General features: G+C 37.3%; 2 protein-coding genes across 2 annotated transcripts; one reads left to right on the forward strand and one right to left on the reverse strand.

The window, feature by feature from the left end:
* The first annotated feature begins 4,277 nt into the window (after positions 1 to 4,277).
* Positions 4,278 to 4,970, forward strand: LOC108221500 (AT-hook motif nuclear-localized protein 29). The gene has a single exon (XM_017395374.1). The coding sequence runs from the start codon at positions 4,278 to 4,280 to the stop codon at positions 4,968 to 4,970; it is 693 nt and encodes a 230-aa protein (XP_017250863.1).
* A 5,219-nt stretch (positions 4,971 to 10,189) lies between these two features.
* On the reverse strand, positions 10,190 to 18,724 carry LOC108223919 (AT-rich interactive domain-containing protein 6). The gene is made up of 14 exons (XM_064093639.1): positions 18,593 to 18,724; positions 17,821 to 18,316; positions 17,607 to 17,740; positions 17,490 to 17,529; positions 17,199 to 17,254; positions 16,893 to 16,938; positions 15,190 to 15,282; positions 14,702 to 14,809; positions 14,566 to 14,617; positions 14,282 to 14,354; positions 12,354 to 12,420; positions 12,210 to 12,260; positions 10,809 to 10,901; positions 10,190 to 10,504 (listed from the first exon to the last, which is right to left on the reverse strand). The coding sequence occupies exons 2-14, from the start codon at positions 18,304 to 18,306 to the stop codon at positions 10,403 to 10,405; spliced, it is 1,401 nt and encodes a 466-aa protein (XP_063949709.1). The 5' UTR covers positions 18,307 to 18,316; positions 18,593 to 18,724; the 3' UTR covers positions 10,190 to 10,402.
* Positions 18,725 to 20,593: the final 1,869 nt, after the last annotated feature.

The following is a 20,593-nucleotide window of genomic DNA, read 5'->3' on the forward strand; positions in this document are numbered from 1 at the left end:
CTCACCCCATAATGGATGTCATAGAGGATGTAGAGGCAGACCGCCATGCGGTAGGAGTTGGGGGTGAGCTGCATGGGGGAGACCTCATAGAAATCCAAAACCTCCAGGATGAAAGGATGGAGGGGGAGAGACAAACTCAGCCTGAAGAACTTGGAGGAGAACACGGCGTTAGGGTAGTTGGTGTCTGGCTTGAGGGAGTCAAAGCGGTGACACCTCTCCCCAGGCTTCGGGATCACCAAAGTGCAACCGGGGTTGCAGGACTCCAGGAGGGATTGCAGCCTAGCAGGAGTCATGATGGAGTCCATATACTCGCAAGCTAGGACAACAGCTGGAGACTCCACCACTTCAACGGAAGCCTCGGCTTCCCGTTCGACCTCCTCAGGGTTCCCCTCGAGGGTTTCAGCAGTAGCATTGAGCGGGAGGTCCAGGGTTCCCTCCGCCCGGCTGGACTCAGAGGTGGTCCAGTTGAGCTCCTTCACCATCGAGCTGCGCTTGGAGCGAGTCCTAGAGCTGACACCCAGGAGTGGCTGAGCAGGGTGCGGGTCTGAGCTGGAAGAAGACCCCGTATCGACCGCAATTACGGGAGCCTTACTGGTGGCAGTTTGGGAAAAGTGGGAGGACATGGATCCTTGAGACATCTACAAGAGGATAGGACGGGTTAACAGAGGACACAACAAGAGGTGAAGGGGTCGAAAGGAAAAGAAAAGGAAAGGAAAAAGGGCATGCGGAAGACTGGGCTGTAAAGGTGGAGCCCTACGGGTGTGAAGTGAAAATGGAAAGGCTTCAGTCGGAGCCCTAAAATGTAAGGGGACTACCTCCCCCAAAGGAAGTGGCGCAGGCCACGGGTGACGGTTCGTCTTCTCCGGGAAGCCTAACAAGGGACCCAGAGCGGAAAGCCTGATCCTAACCCTAACCTCAACCACAACAACCAACGTCCAATGATTGCCATAGGCTACAAGCCCAACAGGAATAGCAAGTAAATCACATAACAACACATTCAAAACAGATAAGGGGCATGAAAAAGGGTTCGATTGTAAAAGAGGGGTTTCCCCCTAGAGGCGATTGGGAACCTAGGGTTTACAATCTAGGGCTACGGTCATGGGCTCATGGCTTCAAAGCAACGCAACAGCGCCGAGGGCGATGACCCAGTCGGAAAACAAACAGGGCCTAATCAAAGTCGATTGAAGCCAGTGGTGTGTGCACATTCAAGAGATTAATGTGTGTAATCGATTATACAAACATGCAGAGCGAATTAGCAGTTCAATCGAACATAATATCATCAAGCGAGGCAAATGTGGGTGTGTGCACGCATGATGAGGTGAACAGTCAAAAAGAAAAGAGAAAATCGAGCATGGATCATATAAACACATAGGCACAGACATGGAACAGATGCAGAGAAGAAATAATAATAAGAAGAACAAAGGCTCGAAGAAAGCATACCTTTGGTCGGAGTCGGAAATGGAGACGAAGACGCCGGGGAGAAAGAGTAAGTTGCGCCTTGAAGTGCTTCGGTCGGAAGAGAGAGTGTGAAGTGAAGTGTTTAAGAGATAAAAGAAAAGTGGAACAAGGCTGTATGTAGGTGTATATATAGCAGTGGGAAGTGGGGAACAGCCACGCCAGGTGGCGTGCCGTGATTGGCTTGGCGTGGAGATGGCTTTGATGAGCCAGGGGTTCCCGAGGCCTAGGTGGGTGGCTGAAGAGGTAAAGGCATGCTAGGACTCTACGGCTGCACCACCTAATAAGGGATTTTTTGTTACAATTCAAATCAATTTGAATTTAAATTAAACCCCGAAATCTTTGGGATCAGCCTTATCATAAGCTGACATGACACACGCGGGAAACTGAAAAGGTGGAGCGAGAATTGTGGAAGCTCAAGCAGATTTTTGGAAGATAATTTTAATTATTTCTGAGAACAAATATTTGAGGCTTACAGTGGTTGTAATAAATTAATGTGATTGGTTTTATAATTATGTATGAGGTATATCTTAATTATTTCTTGTTTCTTACACCGGGCTGCGCTCACGTAAGCTTAGAAATAATTTACGATTAACCCCTAACATGATTCAAGGGCTTGCAGCTGGGAAGTTGAGGGTTACCGTTCTTAGGTTCCTCTCGTATTTAATACTTCAAGGAACCGGGGGGTAGTTGTTGTGCCATAAAATCTCCCTGGGCTTATTTTATAGCCCATCATGTTTTTTGGGCTTTAATTGGGCTTACTGGAGTCATCTGGTTAAGGATAATGGGCTTCACCATGGCTGGGTGAACCGCAGAAGACATACAAGAGGGTATACGGACTTGCATTGGGGGCATAATGAAGGCTGCCATCAGAATGGGGTTGCACCTGAAGGCTCTTTGGGGGTTACCTTTACTAGGGGTTACCGCTAAGTGCATCCTGGCCACAGGGCTGCAGTTAGGGGATGCCGCTGGCAGGGCTTCCGCCGCCTGGGCAGAACGGCAGGCAGACTCCAAGCAGGACTCTTCTTCCTTGTTTCTAGGAGGACGAGCTGGAAGTATATTGGGAGTATATCAGCTATCATTTATCTGCAAATTAAGGGATAAATACGTGCATTATGGAGATAATTACAATCGGTGGAGATAATTCATGCATATTCGGATATATATATATTGAAGATGAAGGCTTCAAGTGACCTACTTGGAGTGGGATGCCGCTAGATAACTACAAGAGGAAGTTGTTTTATCCTAAACTAGAGGGGATAAGCGCTTATCTCTTCAGAGTCCTAAATCGAGAACTACATGGGCTTGATCCCTATAAATAGGGTATGTAGGCACCTTGCAAAGGGGACGAAAAAATACGGATTCATAACTCACGAGTTCTACACTCTAAAGAGAGGCACGTGTAACCTTCGGGACGTACATTTTCGGGCAATTGCAGGACGGAATTCCACAATTCCGGCCTCGTTGTTTGGTTCTTTGCAAGCTCAGCCCTTAAACACATTTGTTTTTCTTTAGTTTCTGCTAACGGTAGCCCCTAAGAGCTAGCCGTGATAATCGTAGTTGTAACAAATATCCCTATAATTGTGCTATACGGTTCTGGGGGTGTTGTATCAATTCCTCTCACAACAGCACCCATTTGTGGTATACGAGTGTTCCGAAGGAGTTCAGCATCCTCTCAGTTGAAGTGCGATCTAACTTTGTGTTCATCCCAATCGATCTCGTTTGCTTTAAAAAAAAGTTACAAACTTTCGAGTTTAAAGCTGTGCTCCTACACCCTCCTTGATCAACACATAAATTTTCTTTCCCTCGCAACCATCTGTCCTTGCCAATTTACATGTTTATTCTTAAAATAAATTTAGTTAGTGTAAGTCCTGATATTCAATTTGATTACTTATACTTAAAGATTGGATGTGAATAACATGTTGAAATTTGATTTGATACTCAAGAACACCTCAAGAACGCAAATAAAAGTTACTGATTTACCCTCGTATGACTAATGGTAAAGGTCAAAAAATGAAAAGAGTGTAATCTGTTACGATATGAAAAGAATGGGTATGCAAACTGAATTTTGTCAAACTACATTAACCATTTTGCATTTAACTCAAACCAAGGGGATGCAAAATGCAAATAAGTCTTTTTTTAAACTAGAAACTACATACGAAAAAAGATCCTTTTGTAGTCATGCAAATTCATTACGGAGTGCACGAAAAAAATATTTTGTTTATGTATCATATTTTGAAATTATTTTTGAACACACACAATGATACAAAAAAACATGTATTTAGATTTAGATATTGAAAATTTATATAAAATTTGGGGATTTAGATCTTGAAAATTTATTTAAAATTTAGGGTTTTACTGCAGAACCTTAATGGTTCTAAAGTTCTGTTATAAAACATGGTTCTCTCTTGAGCGCGACATTTAAAATATATATTCATCCATGTGTGCCTGTGCAAGGGTGTTTATAAGAGATAAGCAAGCCGGTATTTATAACAGAAATATCCTAAAGATTGATAAAAATCGTTTTGTATAATGATTTTAAACTTGGAGGATCTGCAGATAGACATCCAACTAGTATCGGGAAAATCAATATCCTAATGGACAGTTTAGCCGTTACCATGTTTGTACTGGATATCTGGATTCTAATTTCTATTTAAGCATTTACTGCAAGATTTTATCTATAATCTTTTTCATATTAATTCAGTTAAGATTTTGTATACAAAATCCATTGGATTGTATAGATGGTTTTAATGCCAAACATAAATTTCTAGACATATAAATACAAGATTGAGCCAACAAAATGATGCATTGTGATCATAGCAATGGAAGGCAATAACAATCACGGAGAAGGCTCCTCTCTTCAACAACTTCCCCCCAATCCCCGCCAGCGAGGCCGCCCTCCCGGCTCCAAAAACAAGCCTAAGCCTCCTACTGTCGTCACGCGTGACAGCCCCGACGCTCTCCGCTCACACGTGCTAGAGGTCCCTGCTGGCGCCGACATCATGGAGAGCCTTAACAACTATGCAACACAGAGAGGCAGGGGAGTCTGTGTCTTGTATGGGCGTGGCATGGTTTCCAATGTTACTATCCGGGAGCCTGCCTCTTCTGTTGCTACATTTCATGGTGCTTTCGAGATCCTTTCGCTTACAGGAGTTTTGCTTCCCCTCCCTGCCCCCCCGGGGATTGGAGGCCTCTCTGTTCTTCTTCGGGGACGAGAAGGGAGGGTTCTTGGAGGGCATGTGGTCGGTCCATTGACTGCCACAGGGACAGTGGTTGTGATGGCAGCTTCTTTTGGTAATGCTGTGTATGAACGCCTCACATTGGATGGTCAAAGGGGCGCGGCACAGGGAGATAGTGGTGAGGGTGCGAGTCAAGTGCAGCGTATTCAGCCCGCGGCATCAGAGGCATCTGATGGCACTGGAAGTGTTCCTTTGTTCAATGCAGGTCCTCCTAGTTTCCCAAATTTGTTTGAATGGGGTGCAAGTGATGCTGCTGCACCAAGGCCTCCATTTTAGATGTGTTAATTCTGAAACCTGCAAGCTAGTCACATAAAAGATTTTTTGGTCATGAAATCTCTCTAGGGGCCTTTATGTTAAATAATTTACAAACTCATCATAAAACTTTAGGACATATGAATGAGGTGCTTTCATTTTCATTCTTATAGGATCCAAACATATTGATATTCGTTTGAAAAAATTGGCGAGTTGTATCAATGAAGTACTTTTGTTTTATTTGTGTAGTATTTTTAGGAGTAAAATATATTTTAGTGGCCGAACGTTATCCATTTTTTCATTTTGGTGGCAAGAAATTCAAATTTGCAATACGGTTGTCATATAGTGTCTTAATTCATCCAAAAGGTGGCTAAGAGCCACTTTTCTGAGAAAAAAATCATTTTTTTCTTAGAAAAGTGGCCGTTGGCCATTTCTTTGAAACATAAAAATAAAGTCTCGCCTCCGATTTGTAAATTTGAAATTTCAGCCACTAAAATGCAAAATGGATAAATTTCGGCCACAACTTTGCATTTAGTACTTTTTTTTTCATTAACTAGTAGATGAACCATTATGTGTGTTTTAATTAACAAAGAAATTTTTCTCAGCCATCCTATAAATATGTTGACTATCAAAAACAGTCGTTGGATTCTCTGGTACTTCACAACTCTTCAAGCTCACTAAGGGAGATCCTAACTTTCTATAGAGTAACTGAGAATATAAGATTGAAACGAGAAGGTTTTGTTCACTTGAATGAAATGAAATGAGATTTATACCCTCAGTAGTGGAGATGATGGATGGAACAGTGGAAGCAGATCATTATCAATACTCACAAAAAAAAAACCTTTCACGAGCTTAGACTTGAACCAATATCTTACAAAAGACTTGGTTCGTGGCCTCCTTTGGGATGCTCTATACCAAAAAATGATATGAGCACTAGACTATCCGGGCTACTAGAGTCTGGAGGCTGTCTCTGCAGCCAAGAACAACATATGTTTTCCAGTTAACCCAAATTTTTCCTGCCAATTCCCCTAGCCAAAAGGAAAACGAAACCAGGAGTGTGTTTCTAGTTTTCATGATTAACAATGACAAATAGCATATGTTCAAGATAACTATTGCACTATGTTTTATCCTTGTTATCCCCACAAATCTTCTACATATTGATATTTTGGATCCATAGCTTATATTATTCTATCAAAATCAGTCATTTGCATATATGTTTCACTCTCACTGTTTCCTGGGCTCTACTCGCCCGTCTACGCTCCGACCCAAGCAAGAATTGATAAACGATGTTTCCTTTGATATTCGAAAGAAAGAGTCGTCTCATTTCCTTACTTCTTCGTTTTTTCGGTAGAGCAAGCAGCCCTTGCTTAAACAAAAAAAATTCTTATTAAGAGCCTGAGTTTTCCATTTTTTAGATTTCATATGCATCTCAAATTTTCGAAGCTATTAGGGGATTATTTAATCCTTGCGTTGGAATAGTAGAAAAAACAAGAAGAAAACTCCCCACTTCTTTGTCTTATTAGCGCAGGTGTTCATCAACGATGAAAGCCGCTGAACTTAATACTCGAGCTGAGAAAGAGGGCTAGGCCACCAGGAGGGCTTTCAGGTTTGGTTTATAGCTGATTGCGCCGGACTGGTATACTTCCCCGAGATCCGTTCGAGGAACATGGGAACTAGTTGAAGTAATGAGTCCCCCAACTATCTGCTTGAGTGAACTTCTCCTAGCCTGAGCTAAGACAAAGTAACTCCAATTACCGCTTATCCTTCATCTAGCTCTCACCACCCAATGGACTACTAGCTTAACCCACGTTATGGCTTATTAGTAGGGAAATGGCATTGCTAGCTTACAAAGTTGTCACTCCAAGAACTCGAAGTCAAGCATCTTCGGGAATATCCAGATAAGTCTTCTTTTCTTCATCCTCTTGCCCCTTTTAAATAAAATAGACCGCCCTTGAAATGATACTTCTCCACTTGCAATCCGATTTGGAAACCTCTCCTTTAATAGTCGAGTATCTTTCAGACCCAAGCGGGTTCAAGTGCCTGAAGAGCATATTTACCGAAAGAAATATGATTACCTCGATAAGATATTACTCGAGCTATGCCGTCTCTTGCCTTTGGGCCGCTGCCCCTCTTCCATCGGTTGGAGATGAGGGCGAGGAAGTTAACAGTACCCGATGATATTCAGGGATGGATGTAGACGCATCGGGCATGGAGAATCATTCCGGTCCTGGGGGAAGAGGGCATTTCCATCCTTCTCAATAGTACGGGCGCTGCCGTGCCACGAGGCACTGCCACCCACGGTCACCGGGGAGTTGAAGTTCCTTTGTTCAAAAAAATATCTATGTTAGGCTTCCCTACACCTAATGGCTTAAGCCGCTGTTCCCATTTCCTCGCTTATTCCATTTCAGTTGGAAAATGCTGTCGGAATGAACGAAAAAAGCATTACTCCTTAGTTCCTCTTTATTTCGATAAAAAAAGAGCCCTTTGTGTGTCTGTAAAGAGTATTCCAAATTTTTTTTAGAATAGTTGGCAAACAAGAGAGAGGGAGGTTTTTCTACCTCTATCCCTAGTTAATTTTTGAATTTAATAAATTATCAAATTCAAAAAAAAAAAGGTCATTCCATTTCTACAAAAGACCTTCCGCAGGGTAAAAAGGATTGCTCTTTGTAGATCAGCAGCTAATTTCAGAAGTTGGTAGAGACCTCTTAACTTAATTAATAATCAATTTTTTTACCTAAACTCCGTTTTAGTTGGCCTCCTTCAATAAAAGGGGATACTACTAGCCCTTTGCCCCACGTGCGGGCCTTAGAGCAAGTCCAACAGCTGCCTCAAATGATGTCCTAAGTCATAATTTGAGGCATTTGATTAAAAATATTGCTCCAACAGTGTCCTAGTGATGCTTTAAATCACTAGGACAACTTCTCCCAGCCCTATTTTTAGGGCTCATCTACTTGAGCCTCATTTCACTTTTAATAATAAAATATTATCATTCCCTCTCTCCCCACTACTTTTCCCTCTACCATTTCATTCAAAATATTAATATTTTAATAATAGGATTTGTGGATAAAGCTTCTTGTTGGAGTGAATGTATAAAAATGATGTCCTGCACACTAGCACATCATATTTTATTATTTTTATAAGGCATCCATTAAGACACTCTTGGACTTGCTCTTACTAACTTTGCCTGCTTGGTATTTGGTATTTCATCTATTTCATGAATCATGACCTGAACAGGGGAGGATACACGTTACACCATGATTTTGAATCCGAAAAGATATTTCAATTTAAAAAAAATTTAAGTTATTTTTGGGTCTATTTAGTGGACGTGGTTATTGGCAAGAACTTATTGAATCCATTGTTTGGGCATGAAATGTCTATTTTTTGTTCAGAATCTCCACGGAAAAGAGGAAAAACCCTCCTCGAGCGCCCTTCCTTCGGTTGGCTTCGCCCTATCTATTCATCTCTTTTTTAAAATGGATATTTAGGGATCTCTCTTGTTCATAGAAGTCTTGGTTGACATTCAGTTGAGTAGCATAACAATAAGACATTTTGTTTTTATGGTAATAGCTATATTGACTATATTTTAAATATAACATATTATTATTTCGGATTGTTATAAATAGAATATATTGTTTTAATATAGTAATTGATAACATGACATTTTTTTTGCAGTGGTTCGACAAATATAATCATTCATAAGAGTTCAACCAAAATTATAGATTAGGGGAGAGTATGTTGGAGTCTAATATTTTCACGACATTATCTATAATTTTCAATTTTGGTATGTCAATTCATTTTTAACTAAAGATTTTTCATGATTGAACTTGTCTTGAAAAGAAATTTAAAACTTTATCTGTAAGTTTCAAAAGACAATAGCAATCCGGTGTTGTTTTTCGGCTAACATTTTAATATTCATCCAACTAAAATTGAGCTTATCATGTACTTGACCTATAATCAACTGTGTTTCACTTACAGAGGTGTATTCGATTGAAATTTTAATGGATTGTTTTTAGTCTATGGATTTTAATAGATTGTATGTGATTTTGATTTTGTGCGGATTCTTGATCAAATGTCGCGGAGTTGATAGGATTTAAGCACAATGCTTCAAAATCCCATTGATTTTGATGGGATTTTATAAAACTTAAAATACACTGAACAATGCCACAAAATCCATCATTTTATGAAATCCAAAAAAATCCATCAGCATTTGACTACTATCAGATTTTAATGGATTTTAAACAATCTCAATTGAATACCATCAGATTTTAAAGCATAATTTAAAATCTCAATCGAATACCACCAGATTTTGTAGCATTATTTAAAATCTCAATTGAATACCTCAAGATTTTAATGGATTTCAAACAATCCCAATCGAATACCCTCGGATTTCATGAATGCAAAAAAATGCTTTAAAATCTCAATCCAATACCCTCCTCTTAGATTAACTTCTAGATTGGAAAAAAGGGAGAATGAAGTTTTCTCTCAACCACTGCAAAAAAAAATTGATCTAATCTTCCCACATCTCCTATATAAGAAAAAGGAAGAATGAACTTCTCTCAACCACTACAAAGCTAAACACACGCATGTTAATAACGTGTGTGCATCGTCTCGCAGCCAGATGATGCGTGTTGCAACCAAAAGAAGTTAACAAAGAGAAACTATTCGGCAAATACGCAAATTGGACTACACATAACAGCTATTTTGGTAATTATTAGCAAAATTTGTGATAAAGTAAGGCTTCCACCCAATTTAATCACGTGGTTCACACAAAAAAATATAATTTTTATGCACATTAAATCAAAGAGAGAATGGGGGGACTACTTTATTACAAGCTTCGTCTTGCACTTGCAATGTTCTAATTTCTCAGGAATAAAATTTGCTTATTTAGGATAATGGTCTTGTAAAGAATAAGAGATAAGATGGCTGAATGCTCCATGTAGTTCGATGGACAATTGAGTGTTTAATATTTGGATCATAGATATCAACTCTGAGATCCATAAAGTTTTCATGGAGTAAATGTAGCAGGCTGCAGGCATGTGTAACATGAATGCTCAGGCCTTAACCATATTGGCTGTAAAGGATGCATGCTGAGTAGATTCACTCTGCTAATTCAGCTGTTGGTCAAGTAAACTGGTACCAGCGGTCCTAATATTGCCTGAGAAAATTGATTCCTAGGTCCTCTGTATTATGCTATCTGAAGCTTTCCGCTTCCAGTTGAAAGGTTGTCTAACAAGAAGCAATGGTAAAGAGAAACAAATTTAGTCATTAGTTACACACTAAAACCATCAACCTATCGGGGCGGCAAATTGCCAAAAAAACCTCCTTGGCAGCCTAGAAGTTGAAAAACACAAACAAGACCTAAAATTAGTCGGTAAAAGCTCTGCTACCCTAGAGCTTACATTAAAGATCATCTAAGATTTATCCATATCACACTACCACAGTACTGAAACTTAGATTTACATGGACCGGTCAAATGGGATACGAACAAAGAGTCGTCCATGCAGGCCAACAACTGCTGATGTCTGAAGTGGATCAATTCTTGCAGGTAAGCTGATGACCTGAAAAAGTTCATGTGTTGATATGGTCAGCAGCTATTATATTCGGAATACGAATAACGTAAAGTACCATGCCGACTCATAACTCTCTCTTTTTTCTTTTCTTTTTAAATAACTGAACACACACATGCCACTGATACTAAGGGAACTTAAACCCTCAATCACTTGGTAAAGGTGATAAAAATCGCAAGGTAAAGAGCCCTTTGGGAACTTTTCACTTTTATACTACTTAAAATCAAGTAACTCTAAGTACAGGGTTTCTCATTTCAAGCTCCTTTCCTATTGTGAAAAGAGTGTTAAGGTTAACCTTCTTAAAGGCAGTGATCCCCCATGGATTATCGCGCTGCTCAGGCTGACCAGTTATGACAAGTCGTCCTTCTGGATCTGATTGCACTCTAACCTGAAATCACCAGCAAACAACATCACAAATCAAGCCAGCAAAATAATGTCAAAATTGATATTGATGCAACCAAGCTAAAAGGTTCATTTTTTTAAAAGCTATACTGACAAACACATATGAAAAAAACCATCAGATGTAGCTTTATGTGCCCACGGACCGAAAAAGGATGAGAGAAAAAATAAAATCATACAAAATTTCGAATTGCACTCTAAAATAGCAAGGTAGATATAAGCATGGGTGCAACTGAAATTCTGAACGTTTTGAGTGCTTATTCATTTAAACATTTACGATCAGTTTTTGATAATTTATATAGTTTTTGGTAATTTATGCATTTATCGTAGGTTGTCCTAAATCCTTAATAGTTACTGTTTTAACGTTTACTGTTTTTTGTGATAGATTGGGAGTTTAACATATTGAGATTTGTTAGACGACCTAACTAGATCACCTTAGGGGAATCAGAAGCATGTTTCCCGGTAGCAATGCTTCTATATAGTACTCCTACAAGGCAATGGAGCAATCTTTTTCCAGAATTGACTAAAGTGAAACCCATTGTTTAAGATGTTAGTGCCAGTAGTTGCCTAAAGGGTTTTTTAGTGCCAAGTGACATGCGGTAAACAAAGTTGTTGCAGGAAAAGTATTCCACAGGAGATGTAGTAGAGATTTATTTGTTGCTATCCAGAGTTATTTCTTATGACTCTGTTAGCTGTCAACAAGGGAATTATAGTTCGAGGTAGCTCAATAGTTGAATAGACTACGGGAGCTGCACCTAGGCCATCTAAGTCATAATTGGTTTAACACAATCATTATCAAAGGCCTCTGAAGTAGTAGTTCCTGATGGATTCTTCATGTTTACTGCTATACAGATGACATTGCCTAATTTTAAGAAGTTCAGGTGCTTTTGGGTATCTTTTCAGAACTTTGAAAATTCATCTGCAGTTTCCACGAGGTTTGATAGAGAATTCTCATATTTTCACTAATTCACGCTGTTTATATGTACAGATTACAGATCTTGGAGGAATCTAGTGACTAGTGCATATTCTAGTGGTAGTCTTCTTACGTTGCTAGAGGCTTACAACTATTACTTCCCAATAACTAACTAATCATTGAACTGTTGTATTTCATTATTGGTCCTGGCTCCTGAGGCTTTAGAAATGTATTCTCTCATCTGCACTGTTTAGATGTTATTTCATATGTTTTCATCCTGATTCACATTCCATATAAGCAGGACATAAGAAAACAAAATAATTTTAAATTATGACCGTCACCTATACCATCAATATGAACAAACAAACAATATAAAGTTCATACCTCCTCCCGCAATAAACCTGGGACTAAAGCATAGACCTCAAAACAATCCTTCTGTCAAAATCACAAAATACTATCAGAATACAAATGAAAGACAGTCAAACATGATATGATGCATCATGTATCACAAAAGTTTTACAAACTTACATGCTCTCTTACACTGATCTTCACCCAATCAGCAGGAGGACCAACATCAATAACTGTACTGACCAGTCTAGAAAAAAATAGAAAGAAATTAACACATTCAGGCTTAAGCATAGCAAAACATAAAAATGAAGGAAATAACGAGTAGGGATGCTGTGTACAGTTTATTAATTACTATATACCACTTGAATACTTGATAGATATTAATGTCCGAATATTTAGAGGTTCTCATTAATATGTAGAGGTACTGAATTCTTCATATTCCGATTAATCATTTGTATAAAATTATAAATCTTAATAATCTTTGTCAAACATAACTTGTATTTCTCAGCACCAGGATCCCCAAACTACATTATAATGCTCAAGTGATCCTTAAAGATATTTTACATAGATCTTATCACACAGATAATACCTCCAAAATCCCAAAGCATAAGCTAATAAAGCCAACTCTAAATTATGTCTATGCTACCTCATTTAGCTAAAGTTGTTAAAATGGATATAGAATCACATTTCAGGGGGGTTAATTACCGGAAGACTTTTTTAAAAGAACCACTTTTTAACTCATATAAAGCACTAATGGGAAGCCAATTATTGTTTGTCATCAACCTCGTCCTCAAAACTCCTTTGAAATTTCATCTTTCCATATCAATCTCACCCCTTCCACATCCATGTAGTCGTCAAAGGTAGAACAGATAATAAACACATCTGCTACAAAAGTTTTACAATATCCTAGGAACCTAAGCCCCTTTATTCGCCACAGATCTAGCCTCTAGGACTTAGTTATAGCCTCAAAAATGCCAAAGAACTTTATCCAGAACCTTCGTCAAAATCATCTCTCTTGGTGATTTTAACACATTGCACGTGAAGGGTTTAGTATAAGAGGAAACAAAGTTGGGTTCATATAAATCATTCGGTGTAGGAACTTTAACTCTGTGTTCCCAAGTTTGAAAAGAAAAGAAGGATGATTGGTTATTTTCTTCTCTCTAAATCTTTCCAGAAGTGGGAAGTCAGACAAGTGTATAAGGGATTTCTTTCTATATCTTTAGGGTTTTTTTCCTTTCCTAAAACTTTGTTAAGAACATGTTGGAGAAACTAAATCTTGCTCTTTCTTTCCTATTTTTGTCATACAAAAACTCTGGACCACAGCATAAAAGGTAGGCTAAACAAAAAGTTAAATGTCACAGACTCCGTGAGAAATAATTGTCTCAATTATCCTCCTCCAACTATTTACTTCCCACCCTTGCCGACAAGAAATTTTTACCACCTACTTTGTCTTGAAATCGGACACTTCATTGTAAAATAGATAGCAGGTTGCAAAGCATATGAAAGAACGGATACTAGTAGATAGTCATAAAGGAGATGAAAAACATATACAATATTGGCCACAACTATTCTTGATATTAAGATGCAGTGTTGTATTATATTCATCAATAACAAGAAGGAATATAAAGCAAAGATAAGAAGGATAAAACCATCATTAAACATGTATGTTGTCGTTTAGTCTGCTTCATCCGTCTCTTTTTAACAGGAATAATGTTATTTATCGCTTAATTAATTTACAAATTGAAAGATTAGATTTATTATTATATACTAGTTGGCATAGTCTGAGAACCTTGAACCTTTTACGATGATGAACATTTATGGTGCTGCAAATTATAATAAAATTACACGTATTTTAGTACCCGGTTAATCTAATAAAGATTTAAAATTCTAAATTAATTATAACAATTGCAAAAACTAAATAAGTAATGTTGCAGATTTATGCATTACAAATTCATAATATTGGAGTTCAAATTTCCACTCTTCCCATGCTTTAAAAATTTATATATTTAAGTAGGAACCTCGTTCCCTCGTCTTTTTACTTTTTTAAAATAAACTTGCAACATTTTTATTCAAAACTAAATGGCTGTATAGATGTATTTGGGACTCACTGCTTAGATGTTTCCATACGTGCAGCTTTCACAGGATGCTCCACTTCCTTTTGTCTCTTGTTTTTTACAGAACCTAAATCATAAACAACAGCCTAATTCATAAAAAGGAAATTATGAAAGCAAAGTTTAACAAGCAACATGACACTTGACAAACCTTGTCTATAAAATTCTTAACTTCAAAACAAAAATGATCTGACCGTTGATCTTCACATGAGAAAAAGATCAACACTGGATTTTTAACTGGTAATGCTAAAATAATTACAGAACAGATATAGGAAGCTTACCATTGTTTTTCACAAATTTTTCGCGTTTTGCCATGTTGTTGATGTTCTTGTCCTAAAACCAAAATGTCATGTCAATGCATTAGTAAATTGAATCTTAAAACAGCTTGTAAAAGAAAAGTTACATATCTCTGCAAACCTTAATGATTGGCTCGGCTATCTCACCATAGCCATAGTGACGCTGTTCATGCCATCCCTGCATCGCGCGAGCTGCGGCATCTCTTCTTGCCCTACCTGAACCTGTCGTCTAATAATCACCAACAATCCCAGTCAATTAATTAATAAGCAGGTTTCATGACTGGGTTTTAGTATAGTCTCACAGATAACAAGTACGCGATTCTAACTTCCAATATACAATTACTTATATCAAAATAGTACTCCCTCTATTTTCAAATAAATGACGCTTGAGTTTTTGCACAATTCTAAGAGTATTGACCGCATATCTAGAATAATTATTTTTAAAATTTTCTTTTTCTCAATAAATATATTAAACTTATACTTTAATTCACAAAAAAAATTGAAAAATAATAATTTTAGCTATGAGGTCAATGCACTAAAAAATGTGTGCCAAAAAGTCAAACGTCGTTGAAAACAGAGGGAGTGCAGGATACTGAGATTTGAACCTACCACATTCGTTGCTGCTAGAGGCACAGGAACAGATGGAAGAGCGAGTTGGAGCTCCCCAATTTTCATCTTATGCCTTTCATACTCTAAAAGTGCCTGCAAGGTAAATAAAATGATTCAGGGACAAGCAACATCTATAGCTTAATTATGACAAACAAGAGAAAAGGATAGAAATTAAAGCTATCATACTGATAAAATAAATAACAAGTGCAAAAAGGTTACAAAAGGTCGAAATCAGCTACTCGGAATTCGATCTGTACACCTTAAGAATATCTCCATACCTCCTACAAACTTCAGGTACTTTATGAGAGGTCAAATGGTCACCCTAGAAAAACAGGGTTCAGGCTGTGCCTTAAACCTTAATCAAGCAATGACACCTTAAACATTTAATGGGACACAAGAGTTGCATAACTTGGTATTTACAATGTTACAACTGTAGAGGAAAATTAAAAAATTCCACCATTTACATGGCACTACAAGTCACATTTTCCATTCTGCTGTTCCACATGATGATCTACTCAATTGTCATACTGCTATTGACTTGAACTGGGTTGGTTTTAGCTTGATGATCTAGTCAATATACTGCAATAAGCTAATAAATTGGGTTCGTTTTACCCCGGCAAAGTTCAGTTTATTTGTCTATACTTAAAAATCCATGTCCCTATTAACCCTGCACCCTGCAGCATTTTAGCTGTCATGTACTTAAACACCAGATTATAATATACTGCTATTAACTTGAACTGGGTCGGTTTTAGCTTGATGATCTAGTCAATTGTCATGCTGCAATGGGCTAATGACTTGAATTGGGTTCGTTTTACCCCGGCAAAGTTCACTTTATTTGTCTATACTTGAAAATCCATGTCCCTATTAACCCTGCAGCATTTTAGCTACCTGTTAGACCCCACACATTCCATCTCTTCTTTTTGTTATTTAATGAGATCACGAGCCAGATACAAAATCTAAAAACATAATACTTTAAGCTTACAAATCGTCAATTAAAGAGACGAAAACACATTAAATTTCGTAGTTGTGGCACTTTCATTGGGGAAGTGGTTCTTTGCTGCAAGACCACGGTACCCAATTATGTTAAAAGAGATCACAAAGTGCCTCTTAAAGCACTAGACAGTTTGCTTCTACCTCCAAAACCCCTAGCTTCGCCTCAAAAGACACCTATATATGTACATATTCCTTTAATTCAAATAAAGCTCTTCCCCTGATTCAAATAAACTTTAAATCTCTAGAATTAGAACCACTTTTTCCAAAGAGTACATGCAGTATATATATATAGCAGGACCTATACACTATCTCTACAATTACCACAACTGCTTCCCTAGAATCCAGACTTGCACAATAATTTTATGCTGCTGCGTTTTATATTCCTCTAAAACAATTACTTTTACATTCCGAAAATTAAATTTATCTCTCTTTCAATATTATATTTTAGATTCAAATTACTCAAATAAAGAAATCCCAATTACAAAATACGTATAGAATACATTCTAACCAATTTTCCTAATTCCTGATTGATTCACATAGCAATAGTCATTATATTCCTGTCAACATTCCAATTAGGTTACGACACAAGCAATAAAAGAGTATAAAATATGTCATTCAGAAAGCATAGCATTATAAAATGTAGCTGACTGTCCAAAAACGTGCAACAAATTTCTTGAGTCTAAAACAGGTGAAGACTCTCATGGCACTACCTTCTCATAGAAAATGCGAAATGCATAAGCAGCAGTTGTGCATGTCCTGCAAAAGATAAAGAAAGTTAGAAACTAATCAAATTATTACATCAATAACAGATTTGTCAGATACAACTCGTAGGCAAAGGCCAAACTGACTAAAGTTAGAAGTTGATCTAGAAGATTATAACAGTAATAGACACACGATACAACATACATAAATGGAACCACAATTTTAGAGTACTGGGCTACTAGCTACCCAGGGGTTAATAAGTGTGTCTGTGCGCGGAGTGTATATATTATATATTAAATATTTTTATTTCTTACTTTGGGGGGTTGAAAGATTCTCCTATTTGCCGCCAAACCGATTTGGCTGCAGTGACCTGTCAAAACAGGTATAGCAGATCAATTAAAGACAATAAATACATATTTTTGCAGTAATAATATCCAATTTCGCACACAGCATTTTATAAATGTAATATTTTCAAAAAGCAGAACCAATTACTTACAGCATTACATAACTAAGATGAATCGTTGTTCAAGACATTGGATTACCAAACAAAAAAGAATAATTATTTATAGTAAAAGAAAATGCAACTGTATAGGACATCTCCATACCCGATCATAACCACCGAGTCTAATCACAGCTCTGTATAACCTAAGAAGCAGCGATCAAAGAGTTAGTTATACCTCAACTACGATCACAATGCAAAGATAATCCTGAGACGAACTTACTTCAGGCAATTTAATAGCTTGCCATAAAATTTAGGAGGTCTAAAAACGGTTCCCTTCTCTCTGAAAAAAGTCTCTAGTTCCTTCATGAATGCTGCTTGTTCCTCAGGTGTCCCAGTTTCTGCATCCTCAATCATCTATGATTACGAAAGCAATGAGTTCGTTTCAACGGTTAAAAACATTTTGCAACCTCTTGAGACAGACATTAATAAATTACCTTTATATCGGTGGTATCCCCAACTTGAACCTTGAATGTCTCACTAGCGACGGGTGTCATTGGTTCGACTTGATTAGCAGCAGGATGGGAAGTACTTCGTTTATTTCCAGTCTCTGGTGTGGCGTTCTTAAAAGCATCAACAACTTTGTTTTCTCCCAAGCCCATCTGATCAGCCCCACCGCCGCAAGGTAATATAGCGCATTTTTGTGGACTTTTACCCAAATTCTTTTCTTTCTCAATTAATTTCTCTCCAAAAATATTCCGACTCTCCGCAGTATACTTGCTATCAATTTTCTCTCCCAGAATATTACTATGGGCGCCTGAATTCGTCACAATATCAATACTCTTCTGATCTTTCTCCGCTTTGCCGCAATTTTGAGCCTCCAAATGCGTGTCTTCTTGCTGCTTGTCTTGAATTTCCTTACTCGTTAAGGAATCAACCTCCATTTTATCATCCTTCCCTATTTCCACATCAGTAACATCCATATCTGCAAAACTACAAAGAACAAAACTCTTTACAAAGATAAGTAATAAGGGAGCTTGAGCCGTTGGATCAGTGAGATGAACCGCTAAGATTAGGGCGGTCCATTTCTGTCCCAGCCACGGTTCGCGGGTCGCCCTACGGATTTGCGGACCAGATCGGTCGGGTCGACGTCGACCCAATTCCCTCTGGTTCGCGCTCCGGCGAACCGCTGCAACTCCGACGAACAATGTGAAAATAGAAAGACAGGACGAATGGACGAGAAGACAGCATATTATAGAGAAATATTACGAAGAAGAGAAGATGAAGCGGTGAAGACGACTGACCAAGTGATGACGATGAAAACAGACCCTTTTTACTCTCGATTCGACCCACTTGATTGCTTCGTTTTTTAACCTAACAGTTGTCGATGTTATTGGGCTCCGCTTTTATTCGAAACTGATCCGAGCCGGTGATGCTCTCGCCCCTACTGAATGATATTCTGTTGATTTATAAGCAAAAATTAGGGAGTTATGTCCGCGCTAAAATCTCGTTAATTTTAAAAATATATAAATTTTAAAATGATTTATAAAATGAAAATTAAATGATTACGTGCACTTTTTTATATTTTGATACGATTCCGTGTAGAGTATATATTTCTTCAATTATAATAATGGATTTGTGTATTTATATATATATAGCAGGAGTGAGTAGTATTACAAGCTTGTTTAATATTAAAATTTCTAGATATATAATACTTATTTAAATATATATAACTTATCAATGTTGAGTTTGAGTTTTACGAGTCGAATCAAGTTCAAGACGATAAGCGAGTCGAGTCGAACAATTATACAACTCGATTCAACTCCATAAGACTATCAAATAATTTGCATTGTTCGAACTCGAGTTAGTTAAGAAACCGAGTCGAGTAGAGTCGAGTTTCTTATTGAGTCAAGTTGAGTTTTTCATATGAAAGCTGACAAATAGATTTTTATTATCACATGTAACTGAATCGTGCTCGTCACTTAATGTTAATCTTTGAAGTTACAATTTAGTATAAGTTAACGGTTGTGTAAGTTTTTTTCCGTATAATTATCGAAATGCAAGTAAATATTAGTTTAGTTAGTCGATTGCAAACTTTTTGAGTTCAGTTATGAAATTGCAATTTAGAGGTCAGTTTGATTATGATTTAGCCTATTAACCCGTTTTTTAACATGCTAATTACAGAACTACACTCTACTTCATATTTTAGCAAGTTTACGTTTTTTGAAAGAAAAAAAGTTAAAAGATTTGAAAATATACGTTGCCAGCAACAGTAGCATCTCGTCTCTCCCTCAACCGCAGCAACCGCAACATCTCAGTCTCGCCCTCTGCTTCTCTCATTTACTTCCCGCGCTACGCTCACTCCCCCTTTCCTCGCTTCCCCCTCTCTTTATTTTTCTACCCTAGATCTTTCTCTCTCTCTCTCTCTCATTGTCTCTAGTCGTTGTCTCTCTCGTCAAAATTTCAGCCGGAGAAATCAAAAATGAAATTAGGCTCGATTAAAGGTATTTTATAGGTGTATCTATATAATTGTGTATGTATAATTGTATGTTGATTAAGAATATTGATTATTATTTGCTCGTGTTGTTGATTTAAATTTTATTAGGTAACTTTTTAAACATCTAAAATATATTTAAATCATGTATGTTCATGATGATTATGTGGCTGTTATATATTTTAATAAGTTATACATTAAATTAAATATCCTAACAACAAAAAAATAGGAATCTTATTTTTGTTGGAAGGAGAAAAATGCTTTTAATTCTTTTTGGGTAACGTACAAAATAAAAAATAATATATGAAAGCAATTTCAAGTTATTAATAAAAAATAAAAATATATTATATTAATAATATAAAAATTTAAGTGATGGCATAAAAAAATAAAAACAACATAAAATATATAAGTTCAAGTCAAGCCAAATTTGAGTTTTAAGCATATCAAGTTGAATTAGTTCGAGTTTAGAAAATTTCGATTCCGCTTGAGTTTTTTCGAGGACGAGCCGAGTTTGAGTTTGAACTCGAAAAACTCGACTCGAATTATAGCCTGCTTGTCGATCACGTTTAGACTTGAACTTTGATATAGTGAAAAACTGAATATTGATTTTGAAAGGACATCTTCGATAAATGATTATTTTGATATTTGTATAACTCACATAAAATTTAAATACACTTAGAATCCTCTCCATTAGAACATATTATTTAAATGATTTTATCAAAAGTCAAAATGGTCAACTCTAGCTCAAAAAGGATTTCCAAAATATATTTATTTTA

This window comes from Daucus carota, chromosome 5 (assembly GCF_001625215.2).
Source record: "Daucus carota subsp. sativus chromosome 5, DH1 v3.0, whole genome shotgun sequence".
Lineage (NCBI taxonomy): Eukaryota > Viridiplantae > Streptophyta > Magnoliopsida > Apiales > Apiaceae > Daucus > Daucus carota.

Bases quoted from the DNA above. Each gene is read 5' to 3' on its own strand.
- LOC108221500 (XM_017395374.1), top strand. From the start codon at position 4,278: ATGGAAGGCAATAACAATCACGGAGAAGGCTCCTCTCTTCAACAACTT.
- LOC108223919 (XM_064093639.1), bottom strand. From the start codon at position 18,306: ATGGATGTTACTGATGTGGAAATAGGGAAGGATGATAAAATGGAGGTT. The intron at 17,741-17,820 runs GTAATTTATTAA...TCGTAATCATAG, and splicing joins GGGATACCACCGATATAAAG to ATGATTGAGGATGCAGAAAC. The intron at 12,261-12,353 runs GTAAGTTTGTAA...TGATTTTGACAG, and splicing joins AGATCAGTGTAAGAGAGCAT to AAGGATTGTTTTGAGGTCTA.